The sequence below is a fragment of the Suillus fuscotomentosus genome (assembly GCF_016647785.1).
Source record: "Suillus fuscotomentosus strain FC203 chromosome Unknown F5891scaffold_56, whole genome shotgun sequence".
NCBI classification, from domain to species: domain Eukaryota; kingdom Fungi; phylum Basidiomycota; class Agaricomycetes; order Boletales; family Suillaceae; genus Suillus; species Suillus fuscotomentosus.
Window position 1 is genome coordinate 205,444 of NW_024539568.1, and position 12,603 is coordinate 218,046.

General features: G+C 49.2%; 4 protein-coding genes across 4 annotated transcripts; 2 read left to right on the top strand and 2 right to left on the bottom strand.

Moving 5' to 3' along the window:
* Window positions 1–49: 49 nt before the first annotated feature.
* Window positions 50–4,385, bottom strand: F5891DRAFT_1280737 (Oxysterol-binding protein-domain-containing protein). Its single transcript, XM_041370433.1, has 12 exons — window positions 4,189–4,385; window positions 4,088–4,138; window positions 3,917–4,036; window positions 3,639–3,863; window positions 3,276–3,587; window positions 3,087–3,224; window positions 1,653–3,034; window positions 1,573–1,600; window positions 1,402–1,520; window positions 1,230–1,352; window positions 952–1,179; window positions 50–892 (listed from the first exon to the last, which is right to left on the bottom strand). The coding sequence occupies exons 1-12, from the start codon at window positions 4,226–4,228 to the stop codon at window positions 230–232; spliced, it is 3,429 nt and encodes a 1,142-aa protein (XP_041221939.1). The 5' UTR covers window positions 4,229–4,385; the 3' UTR covers window positions 50–229.
* A 508-nt stretch (window positions 4,386–4,893) lies between these two features.
* Window positions 4,894–7,251, top strand: F5891DRAFT_1247392 (amino acid permease/ SLC12A domain-containing protein). The gene is made up of 11 exons (XM_041369834.1): window positions 4,894–4,937; window positions 4,991–5,111; window positions 5,163–5,285; window positions 5,341–5,353; window positions 5,403–5,516; window positions 5,567–5,601; window positions 5,642–5,872; window positions 5,922–6,137; window positions 6,183–6,258; window positions 6,311–6,639; window positions 6,700–7,251. The coding sequence occupies exons 1-11, from the start codon at window positions 4,930–4,932 to the stop codon at window positions 6,883–6,885; spliced, it is 1,452 nt and encodes a 483-aa protein (XP_041221940.1). The 5' UTR covers window positions 4,894–4,929; the 3' UTR covers window positions 6,886–7,251.
* A 733-nt stretch (window positions 7,252–7,984) lies between these two features.
* F5891DRAFT_1165679 (cytochrome P450) lies at window positions 7,985–10,777 on the top strand. The gene is given in 14 exon segments (XM_041365399.1): window positions 7,985–8,273; window positions 8,424–8,514; window positions 8,570–8,613; window positions 8,633–8,667; window positions 8,722–8,858; window positions 8,909–9,034; window positions 9,089–9,338; window positions 9,388–9,510; window positions 9,557–9,659; window positions 9,713–9,799; window positions 9,855–9,936; window positions 9,993–10,115; window positions 10,162–10,220; window positions 10,253–10,777. 14 exon segments carry the CDS (start codon window positions 8,237–8,239, stop codon window positions 10,372–10,374), a joined length of 1,419 nt encoding a protein of 472 aa, XP_041221941.1. The 5' UTR covers window positions 7,985–8,236; the 3' UTR covers window positions 10,375–10,777.
* Window positions 10,778–11,353: 576 nt separating this feature from the next.
* On the bottom strand, window positions 11,354–12,277 carry F5891DRAFT_1054591 (uncharacterized protein; the record flags this gene model as incomplete). The annotated part of the gene is made up of 5 exons (XM_041362623.1): window positions 11,354–11,778; window positions 11,817–11,990; window positions 12,037–12,150; window positions 12,174–12,189; window positions 12,218–12,277. Coding segments are annotated over 5 exons (462 nt in total), but the record flags the coding sequence as incomplete, so codon positions are not given.
* Window positions 12,278–12,603: the final 326 nt, after the last annotated feature.

The window sequence follows — 12,603 nt, forward strand, 5'->3', positions numbered from 1 at the left end:
TTGGATAGTAGTCCCGCGCTATTTCACGCGCATGACTTATGCTTATTATCGATAATCTACTCCAATCTATTCTAGTTCGAGACCCTGAAACAATTAACGAGACTGTAGTCTGATTAAACAAGGAAGTAGTGCCAACATACTCAGGCTGTACGTGTATTGTTCTTTTTCATTGCCAGGTTCACAAAAAAGCCCCACAATTAAATACAGATGCTGCTCTATCCATGAATCATTAAACATCGTCCTCTATAAAGATAGGTTCCACATCCTTCCAAGGCTGCCTGCCTCCCATAGCCCACACCTTCTCTCTCTCTACCCAATATTCCAACCTATTCCCAACCCTCGACGGCGCCCACACCCTCTCCCCAGTATCCTCATCCGTCTCCGCCCTAAACCATCTAGGTCGATGCGGCGGCACGCGCCCCTCCTCCCTTGCACGCCGCGTCGCTCGTTGCCGCTCCTCTTGCTGCATCTTCAGCCCATTCGCAAACTCATACTTCCCCATCTCAAACGCCCGTTGATCAGGTCGCAGACGGCAGTCTGTCGGGCACAAGTATGGCCTTAGCGTTTCATCGGGGCAGTCATTCAGCGTGACGGCGAACGGCGTGAGGTTGAAAGGTGCGGTAGGCTTTTCGGAGTTACGCCAGAGGAGGATGTACTCTGCGGCGTAGTTTGGCGAAGAGGGCCCACTTACAGTAGCGTCAGGGTGTAGGAAGCCGCTGCCTGTGCCGACGGCGCGACATATGAGCTGGCTGTTCCACCGTCCAGCTACCTCGTGGGTTACTTCTCCGTCTGCGTCTCGCACGACACCAGTGATTTCGTATGCGTCTTTACCCCGCCATCCTCTCGGCTTGAATGTCAGTACACACTGGTCGCCAGTGCGATGATTCGTGACCTGTAGTAACGTAGCTTCAGTTTTGACGCATGACGAGGAACAAAGAGCGAATCACTCACGATCATGTCACCATAGTGATCGATAGTGGGAGAGCCTAAGATGAACCCGGAGACGTTGGTAGTGACTTTCTTCCACGAGAAGTGCTCGACGACCTTGCCCTGGATGCCAGCAGTAGTACACTTGGGGTAGTCGGGCGCCCACTCTTCAGGAAGAAGAAGTTCAGCATGCGCAACGCCAGTAGGACGAATCTCGAAAGATTTTCCCATAAATTTATTTTGTGCGTCGACCTGGTGTGGATAAGTATCAGTGGATCATGTGAAACAACAATGTAACGAACCTCTCCATAATAATGCCAATACGGCGATTCTGCCCAACAAGCTGACATGGGGGGATGATGACTGACTTGCTCAGATACGTAGCGATACTCCTTGTCGAGTCTGACATATTCGAATGTTTCACTCTGGATAGGTTGAGCACTTGACTACATGAAAAGCATGAAAGGTACATACAAGCATAGGATTAAATGGTTTAGCTATACGACCGATGGTCGATGAATAATTTGACATTGCAAACGCGGCCACAAATGCTAAACGCCGGTGAGGGTCTTGCTCCCGGGCAGCGACATGGACTATCAACCATTGAGTTACGATGACCAGCGATCACATAAATGAGATACTTACGACACTCCGAGAACTCCATGTCCTCCGCCTTCACTCAAATAAGACAGTGTGTACATATCCATTAGCCAAAGACAACTCACCATCCGCTGCAACATACTCGTCGGCTCATTAAACATGACGGGAAAACTAATCCTCGTCAAATCCTTTCCAATGCTGTGCTTCAGCACAGACCACAGACTCGTGCTTGGCCTGTTATCCGACCCGATAGGTAACCGCGTCCTCAAATTTTGATAGCCTGCGAAATGTTCCTTGTTCATGAAGGACAACGCAGGTACCATGTGCATCGGGCTAGAGAGCAGTTGGCTGACGAGGAGATTGGGAAGGGCATTAGCCTCGATGGCATCGAAGAATTCATCTTCCTCATCTGTGTCGACGGCGTCTTCATCCTCCTGATCTTGCCGTGGTATACGCTGTGCAGTCGGCGTGACCCCTGCACTCGTGGGTGATGATGGCATAGTCAATGTGGACAGGCCGTTGACTTCCTTAGGCGAGGAGACAGTAGTGATTGGTGCAGGGCGCACCAAGGGTGAGGAATAGGGTTCTTCAAGCACAGGAGATACAAAGGCCATGGTCGCAGGGCGCGGTCGGAATATGCCGCCACCTGCATCGTTTATACCAGCATCGAAGAATCTGCTGCCTCGTTTCCGAGACCGCATGCGCAGCTCTTGTTCCAGGACTTCGCCCTCCCGCACGACAGTTTGTAAGCTCTCTTCCCACACAGTCTGTCTCTCACGCTCACGCTGTAGTTGAGATTTCCACCACTCCTCACGGTCCTTGGCCATCTGGATATACTCATCTATCATCGTTTGTACGATCGCGAACGACTCCCTGAGCGCTGTGCGGAGTTCTTGTGTCCTGGGCGCCGCATCTGGTGGTAGTGCGAGGTTAGACAGAAGCTGGGTAGTGAGTTCCATCTGTGCTGCAGCCGAATTCCCTTGTAAGTCAAAAGTCGCATTGTGAGGAGGCGACTGCGTGAGGACCGAGGTTGAAGAATTATAATTGCGCTCTTCATTTTCCGAGGTAGAAGGGCTTTTAGCTACCTTGCTCGTCTCAGGAGGTAGCCCATCCTCTATGCTCTCATCTGTTATACCCATAAAGGAGCTTTGTGACCCTCCGCCGCGAGTACCCGCATCCATTCGCCGCCCTGATATCACCGACTGGAAGCTCGTACGCAGACTCTTGGGCTTCAAAGCATTCAACTCGCTTTCCCCGCTCTTTCGCGGCACTTGCTCATCGCGCCGCGCCCATTGTATACTCTTCCCAAGGGCCTGGGTCCACCCAGCAGCCTCAACGTGATGATTAGCACGCATGTACCATTTTTGCCCAGTGGTATGTCCTCGAGATGGGGTCGAGTGGATCTCGAACCGCGTCTTGTCGCCGCCAGGCGAGGTTTTGAGGATGGCAGTTTTCATGGTGATGGCACCGCGGCTAGCTATGCCTTCGTCTTCTTGGTGCCGGTAATCTACAGGAAGTTAAGCGCCATAAATAGACACAAGAGGTGAGAGATAACGGACATGAGAATACACCATCTTTTAGAACAAACCATCTAGTATTATAGCCCTTAGCGACATTGGTATATTTACTGAGATAACCCTTCATAACAGGAGGTTCCGAAGACGGGACCTCAATAAGAGAGGTATCATGGTTTGCAACTGTCGTTGTTTTGAGCACAGTGGGTAAGGGAGCGCGTAAGAAAAACGTACACTGTCGCAAGAATACCCGTACGTGATCATCTTTTCCTGCTCCCTCGTATGCCATTTTCCCCCTGCGGTCTCGCACAAAAACGCTCGCCCCTGCTCGCACGGCTAGTTCAATGAGGCGCAGGTTTTTCCGCCTGGCTGCCTCGTGTAGCAGAGAAGTGCCAGATGCATCGTCCAAGTACGACAAATCAAGTCCACGTGCCCGTGGTGATTCCAATAGAGCCACCAATGCAGCATTTGGGGGTGCATCCATGGGTGATAAAATATACGAGCGTAAAAGCGACCTGTATGAGGCGTTCAAAAAAGAACGTGAATCTAAGAGTGGCGTTAGTGAAGAAGGCACAGAAACAGAGAGGGAGTACGTACCTTCTAACGTTTGGATGACTTCTTTTAACTTTGCCACATCTTTGCATGTTTTTTCGTTGTTATCACGGAGGGTGTCGTCAATGCCAGCCTGGTCGAGCAACACGCCTACAATGTCTGCACGACCGAGGGACGCTGCAAGATGCAGAGGGGTGGTCCCAGAACCTGGTGGGTGCACGCCATTGGGTGATATCGCTCTATGAGATAGGAGTAGCTGTACGGTACCGACTTCGGTTACGGGTGAGGGAAGGCGGGAGTAGCAAGCAAAAGCGATGACCTACCAGAAGCGCATCGTATAGCGAGGTGGAGGGCAGCAGCTCCAGTGTTAATGTCTCCATCGACAGAGTTTCGTCTTTCCTTGCCAATTTCAGCAAGAAATGGATGTATGAGAGCAGGATCACCTGTGGAGAGGGTTTGCTATGAGGTGGGAGAAGGGAGAGGTGGTTTCTTACCACTCCGAAGTGCCGACAGTAGTTTGACTTGATGAAGGGGTTCTGTGACATCTACTGCTCATAAATGACTGAATCCAAGCCCAAGAAACTGACGAACTGACCGGACCTGAGACTACGAATCGAGAGGGAGGAGCTCATCATATGTCCACAGCAATTCTGCACCCGTAAATTCAAAATCCAGAATAGTTTGGTGTGTGCAGTCCTTGCGTGAAATGAGGGAGGAAAGTAGTTGAGAAGAAGAAAGCGAGCTAGATGTATTCAAGAAAGTCACGGTGACCAAGTACTGCTGCAGCTTGCTCCCCACAGAAGCACCGAGTCACGTGTCACTCACATGTTCTACCCCACTGAGCTTGCAGCTGTGCTGCTTGCCCTGCCACTATGATACGATTGACCATATATATAAAGGCTAGTAGCGCCGCAGGGTAGCACTTGCGCTTGTTTTTTCAGAGCTGCGAAGCGCCGATAAGACGTAAGGACACCTTCTTCGACTCTCGTTAATTCCTAGCACTATTCAAGCAGCCGCATGCTCATACTTGAGGTATTCCCATGTTCATTTTTGCTATCTTTATCATACCGCTATCGCTGTCTAATAGGCGACATCTCTGCCTGAGATACCAGCCTGAGGGGCCTATATAAAGTATAATTTTAAAGTGGGTTCCTTTCCAGCCGCCTTCCGTTCATCTATTCACGCCATATTAATGAGCAATAGTTTCTCTTCTCCAGACAAGGAGAAAGCCTTTGAGGTTGATGTTGGTTCAGGAGAGCGCGCAAGCAGTAATGACAGCTATACACCACCACCAGACTTCACACTTCACCGAGAGCTTAAAAATCGTCATGTTGCGATGATAAGGTATTTGTCTGTCAACCTTTCTGACTTCAATGACTGAGTCACTACTTTTTCAGCATTGCCGGCGTCATTGGCACGGGATTGTTCCTCGGGACCGCGTCGGCACTCATGAATGGCGGTCCTCTAGGCCTTTTATTAGCTTACATATTCGTTGGGTCTATATCTTATTGTGTGATGGTCAGTCATGTATATATTTCCCGATTTTATCCTTCATTGTTTTGTTACTAGATCACCATCGGAGAGATGATCTCCTATCTCCCAATTGCCGGTGGTCATATCAAGCTTGCCGAGCGCTTTGTTGATCCAGCATTCTCATTTGCATTGGGATGGAATCTATGGTACAATTGGACGGTAATGTGACCCTTTGCTTGATGTTTCAAGTTTCTGGATGTTACTCTCCCATCAGGTAACATTGCCAGGTACAGTCTCCGAATCATCTCCCAACGAACGCCGTTGATTATATCCAAGCCGAGTTGTCTGCAGCCGCTACCATCATAAATTTCTGGCATCCTGGTGTAAGCAACGCAGTATGGATAACAATGTGTCTCGTTGTTGCCATCGGGATTAACATGAGTGGCGTTGGTAAATGTTCACACTATTTGGCCTCTCTTCTACTTCAATTTTCACTGCAGGTGTGTATGGTGAAACCGAGTTTATTTTGCGTAGGGTTATCTTCCCCCTAAGTTATTTTCTTTGCCTGACGCCAGGGGCGAATCAGCTCTATCAAGGTTGTTACGATTGTTGGTCTCATCATCTTCGGGATCATCCTTGACCTTGGCGGTGGCCCGAACCATGATCGTATCGGATTTCGCTACTGGAAGGACCCTGGCCCATTTGTCCAATTTTATGGCATAAGTGGCATGACAGGTCGTTTTCTAGGCTGGTCTCGTGCAGTAACGCAAGCTGCATTCGCATATTCTGGGTTAGAAGTCGTGGCTGTGAGTCGTGACGGTCTTCCTTGGATCTTTTGAGGTTGAGACAGACCAGATGGCGGCTGCAGAATCCAAGAACCCGCGCAAGAATCTCCCCAAGGCCATCCGTCGTGTTTATATCCGGATCCTACTATTTTATATTGGCGGCGTATTTGTTATCGGTCTCCTGGTACCTTCGAACAACCCCTTGCTGAACGTAAACTCTGATAACGCTTCTGCGTCTCCGTTTGTAATTGCAATTAACCAAGCTGGCATCAAAGGATTACCCTCAGTAAGTGTTGTGTTATACAATAATGCATTTCTCATACCTCTGTAGGTGATCAACGCCGCCTTACTGACATCAGCCTGGTCCGCGGCTTCCAGTAACCTTTACATTTCCTCCAGAGGCCTGCGTGAGCTTCAGTCTATGTCTACAGCACTGTATCCAATTTAATCTGCTTGCAGATGGCCTCGCCGCCTCCGGCAATGCCCCAAAGGTATTCCTTCGTACCTCGCGGTCTGGACTTCCCTACGTCGCAGTAGCCATATGTGCTTCTTTCTCTCTCCTCGCCTACATGGCGGTCAACACGAGCTCCGGAATGGTCTTCACGTGGTTCTCTAGCATGTGTGCTACTGCGGGCCTCACGACCTGGTTCGGCATCGGTGTCATCTATCTGCGCTTCCGCAAAGGCTTCCTTGCCCAGGGGCACAAGATGAGCGAGCTCCCGTACTCCTCTCGGTTTCAGCCCTTCGCCGCCTGGTGGGCCATCGGCGCATCGCTTGTGACGTTGTTGGTGAGTTTGACTTTCGGATGTGTGATATAATGAAGCGATTCTTGGGCTTATGGCCTCCAGTTCAGTGCATGGGAGGTATTCCTGAGAGATAACTGGTCAACAGCGACTTTCATGACAAATTATCTGCCCATGATGCTTTTCCCCGTTTTATATGTCGGCGCCAAAATCTGGAAGCGAATCCCTATTGTGAAGCCGAACGAAATGGATTTCCACTCTGGCATCGCAGAAATCGAGGCAATGACGTAGGACTCTTTTATTTGCTTGTGAAGTATAAGCCAGGCTGAGATGCTTGTCACAGGCATGCAGACGTGCTCCCGAGGAATATCGTGGAGGCAATTTGGATGAAGCTTGTGAGTTCTCTTTCGGTGATGGTGGTCATTGGCTGGTTTGCTCATTCTTCGAATAAGACGTGATGATTGAGTTCCATGTTGACCGATATTGTATTGCGAGCCTGCAGAGATGTGATTTAGATCTTATGACAGTTGGAATTTAACGGAATATGAAAACCGACATCCCTGAAATAAGATGGTGTATGCTGGGGAACGCCCCCTCACATGACTTTTCCAATCAATTTCGAAAATCAACCACTCAAGGTCTTTGCCGTGACGATCCTCTTAATTGTAGGTGAGTAGAGCGCACGTGTAAACCTTTGACACAGCTCTGTAAAAGCCATGGAGGCTGGGAAGTCCACCCACAGTCAACATGCACACTCGTGAACTTGAAGAGGTTGGGATTGCTGTTGAGACTGCGTAGAATCTTAAAGCATCCTTCGCGTGGACACCTCTCTCGACCGAGCCTCGTGATGCATAATAATCCAGAAATTATCTTGCCTGAAGACGTTGCTGCTGAATTCGCGGCTCTTGACGAGTTAAAGAGGACTGAAGAATGTCAGAATATTAACGGTGTCGGAGTGCTCAAGGGAAATGCTTTTGATTTTGACGAGTTCGATCGCGTCATTGAATAATACCATTAGCTATTCTAGATGAGGTTGAGCTCGTTGTTAATTACCACGACGAGGACTCGGATGAATGGGACGAAGCCATAGATGTCGATGTTGTCGTTGGGAGTGTCGACACAGCCTGATTAGTACCAGTATCGACGAGATCTCGGACTGGTCACGAGCCCAAGTTCTTACGGCTTGATGATCACAGACTCATGAATTATCAGAGCTTGCCGATTGGTGGAGATCGTGGTAGCAATGAGAGGCAATGAGGTAAAACATACAGAGCTCATTTTGATGCTGTACAGATTGATAGGTTGTGTCAGACAAGATTACTATTATAGGCTAGGTTTCTGAATTCTCGCACTGTGACAAATATATACAAACACGTGTTGCGCGGTTTCTCTTTATGCGAAAGTAAGTAGGCGTAGCTACTTACTTATAAGTTTGGAGCGCAAAGATCTGTTTTTAGAATGGTGACCTCGCCGAGTTGACCTCCATTACAATGTTTTCTGAACCGACGATCCTGTGCCACGATCAATCTAACGAGTCATCAAGAACGACAAGAAGATCTACGTGGAGCCGAAAGCACAGGTCCAATTTATCCGCGCAGGTATTCAATCCGTGTTTGTATGTAAGTACTAAGTCAGCGTAATCATGCACACTAATCTGACCGTACCCATCGCACATCACAGTAAGTCAATGCCTCTCTGTTCTGGGGTACTTGACATGTTGCAAAGTAGCGGGGTGTCTGAATCGTGACTATCAACAAGCCAGACCATTTCAATGGCGATTATCATCCCCGCGTGCACCTTTGTCATTATCTTAGCCAGCGTCTGGATAGTGAAACAACGATACCAGGCCGCAAGACGGTTGCCGTTACCGCCTGGACCACCTGGACGTTGGCTATTAGGAAATACGATGCCAAAGTCACAGTGAGTCTTTTGTCAAGGGACACCAACGCGATCTCCTATCTAACCCCTCACGCAGTGTGCCGTTTCAATTCGCGAGATGGACAGGAACATTATGGGCCTGTGTTCTCGCTCAAACAAGGCCATAGGATTTTCGTAGTTATAGGAAGTCATCAGGTCAGTATAAAACAATCCATTGTCTATCCAGGCATGGAGTGAGTCTCGTCATAGGCTGCGACAGATATCATGGAAAAAGAGGGAGCAAATCTTGCCGACCGCCCGCGTTCTATTGCAGTGCAAGAGACGTTGTCTGACGGGTTGGGAGTGCTGCTTCAGGGCTCTGGTGAAAGGTTGCGTCGGCTGCGCAGGTACACATCTTGTCTCTACCAGGTGATCACCGAGACTGAATGTAAAGCAGGGTCTTGCATGCAGGCTTGCAACCCAAAGTTGCAGAGTCCTATGAGCCCATCCAGACGAGACATGCAAAGAATCTGGTTCTAGATGTCTTGAATGATCCAAAGAACCACCAAGGTCATGCCATGCGGTACGAACACCAGCTCTTGCTTGCGCGATACAGGTTGTAATCCGAGGATTTAAGTTATTCAGCTTCGGTGGTCATGTCCTTCACCTATGGAAAAACTACTCCGACTTCATATGCAGATCCTGAAGTCGTCGCCGTCAATAAGGCTCTTGCGCGTTTTGGTCAAGCTATCAGGCCGGGAGCATACCTTGTGGATACGTATCCAATCCTGCGTTTCGTTCCTGGCTACCTGAGTCAGCTGAAGGCATGGCAGAAAGAAAACCTTGCTCTCTATGACAGGCAGTTGGACACGGTGCGAAGGCAGATGGTTTGTGATTTTCTTGTGATGATAGATATGCTGCCTCAGCACTGTGAAGCGTGAGGGGAATACAAGGCCATCCTTTGCGAGGTTCATGTTAGAGCACCAGAAAGAGTACCAGCTCGAAGACAAGGACTTGGCATACATTGCAGGAGCGATGTTTACGGCTGGTTCTGATACGGTAAGTTCTTACATTGCATCGCGTCTTAAGTTGACAGCTGTTGTAGACTGCGTCCGCAATCACAATCATGATGATGGCTGCTGCCACTCATACAGATGCGCAGGCTCGCGTACAAGAGGAACTCGATAACGTCGTGGGGCGTATGCGGCGTAATTCATGCATTTTCTTTGTTTGTCTGCTGACTGAGATGGCTCCTGATTAGTGCCGACGTTTGGTGATCAGGAAATGCTGCCGCAGGTTACCGCGTTCATGCTCGAGAGTCTCAGGTGGAGACCTGTCAGTCTTGGAGGTACGTCTTTTTGAGTTGTGACAACGCGATGATGGACGGCCACCTTGCACTGCAGGCTTTGCGCATCGCGCAACTAAGGACATCATTTGGAAGAACTACCTCGTTCCGGCAGGTGCGACTGTTATTGGCAACCATTGGTCAGTACGCAATCATTTTCGTCCTTTCACCTTTGGGTCTGACGCTCGTGCTTCAGGGCTATCGCAAACGACCCTGAGGTCTTCTCAGAACCACACAGGTTTAATCCCCAGCGTTGGATCGACGATGCAGGTCGTGTGCGCAGTGATCTCCGGTTTTTCACTTTTGGCTTTGGCCGTCGGTGAGTGATATCGTTCATCTCTCAACCATTTCTTATGCGTGACCAGAGTGTGTCCTGGTCAACATGTCGCGAATCGGTCGGTCTTCGTCAACACGGCTCTTATCTGTGGGCTTTCCGCCTTTCGGAGAACCCTGCAGCGAAGATTGACACACTTGCATTCTCGGACACTGCAAACATACGTGCTGCTCCGTTTGAGATATGTTTTGCGAAGAGGATCGACGAGAACGTGATCAGGGAACTATGCGCACCGGGCAAATAAGAGGCGTTTATTCTAGAAACTTGAATCTTTGTGCAAAGGAATTGGTCTTGCGTTTTGGAGTCTTTTCGTTGTCTGTCCAACTCAAACTCGTCGTTACACCTAACTTTGTATATCTTCAAACAGGCACAATTGTAATCATGAACTGGCTCCCCTTGGTGTTACCACGCATCATGTATCTCTCGATACACTGCGATAGTCTCCAAGTCGCGTGGCTGATCATGAGCCATTTACAGACAGCCCCCGGACAAAATGAAGTATAGTACTCAAGTGCTATCATATGCCATTCAATTATTCCGCCACCACCCATGCACTTTCTTTTTCTAGCTGGCCCAAACGAAGAGCAGACAACTTAACTTTGCTCTCAAAGTTGACGTGTTTCATTGTATACTTCTCACTCTCATGGTTCCGGTCATGGCAGCCTTTAACGCGGCTGACAGCCTCATCGGCTCTAATTTTTATTTTTATTTACCTTCACTTCGAGGCACCTACGCTGAAGCACCTTAAGCCATGTGACATCCCTAGCTTAATTCTGACTCGGCACTTCAAAGGTGAAATCAATTCGCACAACCTGATCTTTCAGAACATGCCTGTCCTTCAACCCTTTAACAACTGATCTTCTACGATCCTCCGCAAAAACCTGGTTTATGTATATTCATGTTGGAGTCCGAGAGAATGGACGTACCCGGAGATGAGTGACCTTGGACGACGGGCACAATTAAGCCATCCCCGACCGAACGAACCTTTTCGTATGTCTCAGTCTTATATATCTTGTCTCTTACTCTCCCCGTATGATGAAACTATGTTGTCGATCTGGGAATGTAAGTGATCGAAAAATGGACCTTTCAGGTCTTCAAAGCTTCAGGCCTCAGGTGTGATCTCGCGGCGAAGGTGGCTGAGTCTCAAGATACAACCACATCTACAGGACTCTTGCAATATTCGTGATGAGGATTTCCGGGACCACAATGCCCCACATCATGACGGTGGAACGGATGCTACACATGTATGCGTTCGAGGTAAAGAATCTACAATCCTGGACCCATTCTCATATGACGAGATATCATTGGCTTAGAGATCCCTTGCAACATCTGCAACGACATGCGGGACACAAGCCTAGAAACTTGTGCTTCCGCTTTACCTGTCTCTTCACAGGTGCTGGTGGTGAGATTGGAGAAGATGGAAGGAGAGAATCGCCTAAACTTTTCTGCTTCATCTTCGTTGGACATGGTGACTTGTTGGCTTTCATTGAACTGTGCGCGTGATTTATGAACGGAGTGCTTACTAGTAGAGACAGACTGTGTGGGTGCTCTTATGTAGTTGTGTTACTGAGAACGAGAAAATGTCTGCTTGGTTGCAAGCAGGGCCCTGATAGTGATCCCGACCTGTGCAAGAGTGAGTCGAGGTGAGCTGCTATTCCCACATTAGTAGGAATAAATGCGACGTACCAAATTGAACGTTGAATCCCTTGTAGGAGCCTGCAAGGGGACGCATCGAGGTGAGGCTACATGAGACAGATAGTAGCAAAGGTAGTAAGAAGGCATCCGTGTGAGCATAAGTGCGGGCATCTGCGTCAATGCGGGGATCCGTGTCCATGCAAGAGTTTGCGTCAGTGCAAGCGCCTGCGTCAATGCAAGTATCCGCGTCCACGAAAGTGCGGGAATCCACATGCGCACGGCAGCAGGTCTCTGCAAGGACGGTGATCACGCTCGCCAGTGGTAGAAGGTGTCATTGTGACTTGATGAATGATTCCTCCCCTTATTAGGTTTGCCGGTGAGGAACCTGACGAGTTCACAACGGTGAACTTCCTACACGAGTGAGCTTGAGAGAGTCGGTGTGCCTGTGCTACTCGTGCCCGGCTTCCACACCAGACTTGTCTTCGTTGCACAAAACGATCTGGGCTGTTGAAGCTTACCGGAGTTTGTAGCAGAAAAGAAAATCCGAAAGGAGGACAGGGCACCGGAGCTTGCTAGAATTAACCTGCCAATGGGCGTAGGCAGAGAAGAGAGCCCACATACTGCACAGCCGCTGCACGAAGTTCTCTGTTACATTAGGATTTTGCCGCATCACTGCCGCATCTGTGCCGCACCCTACACAACAAGTGTCTGTCAGTCAACCACAAACCACAAGCCATGAACATCATCAGCGAGGCACAACAGCACGCTCATCCTCGCACATGTTAAGTACTTCCATGTACTACCCTCCTTGGCCGTGGCCGTGGTTTGGGCTTTTTGG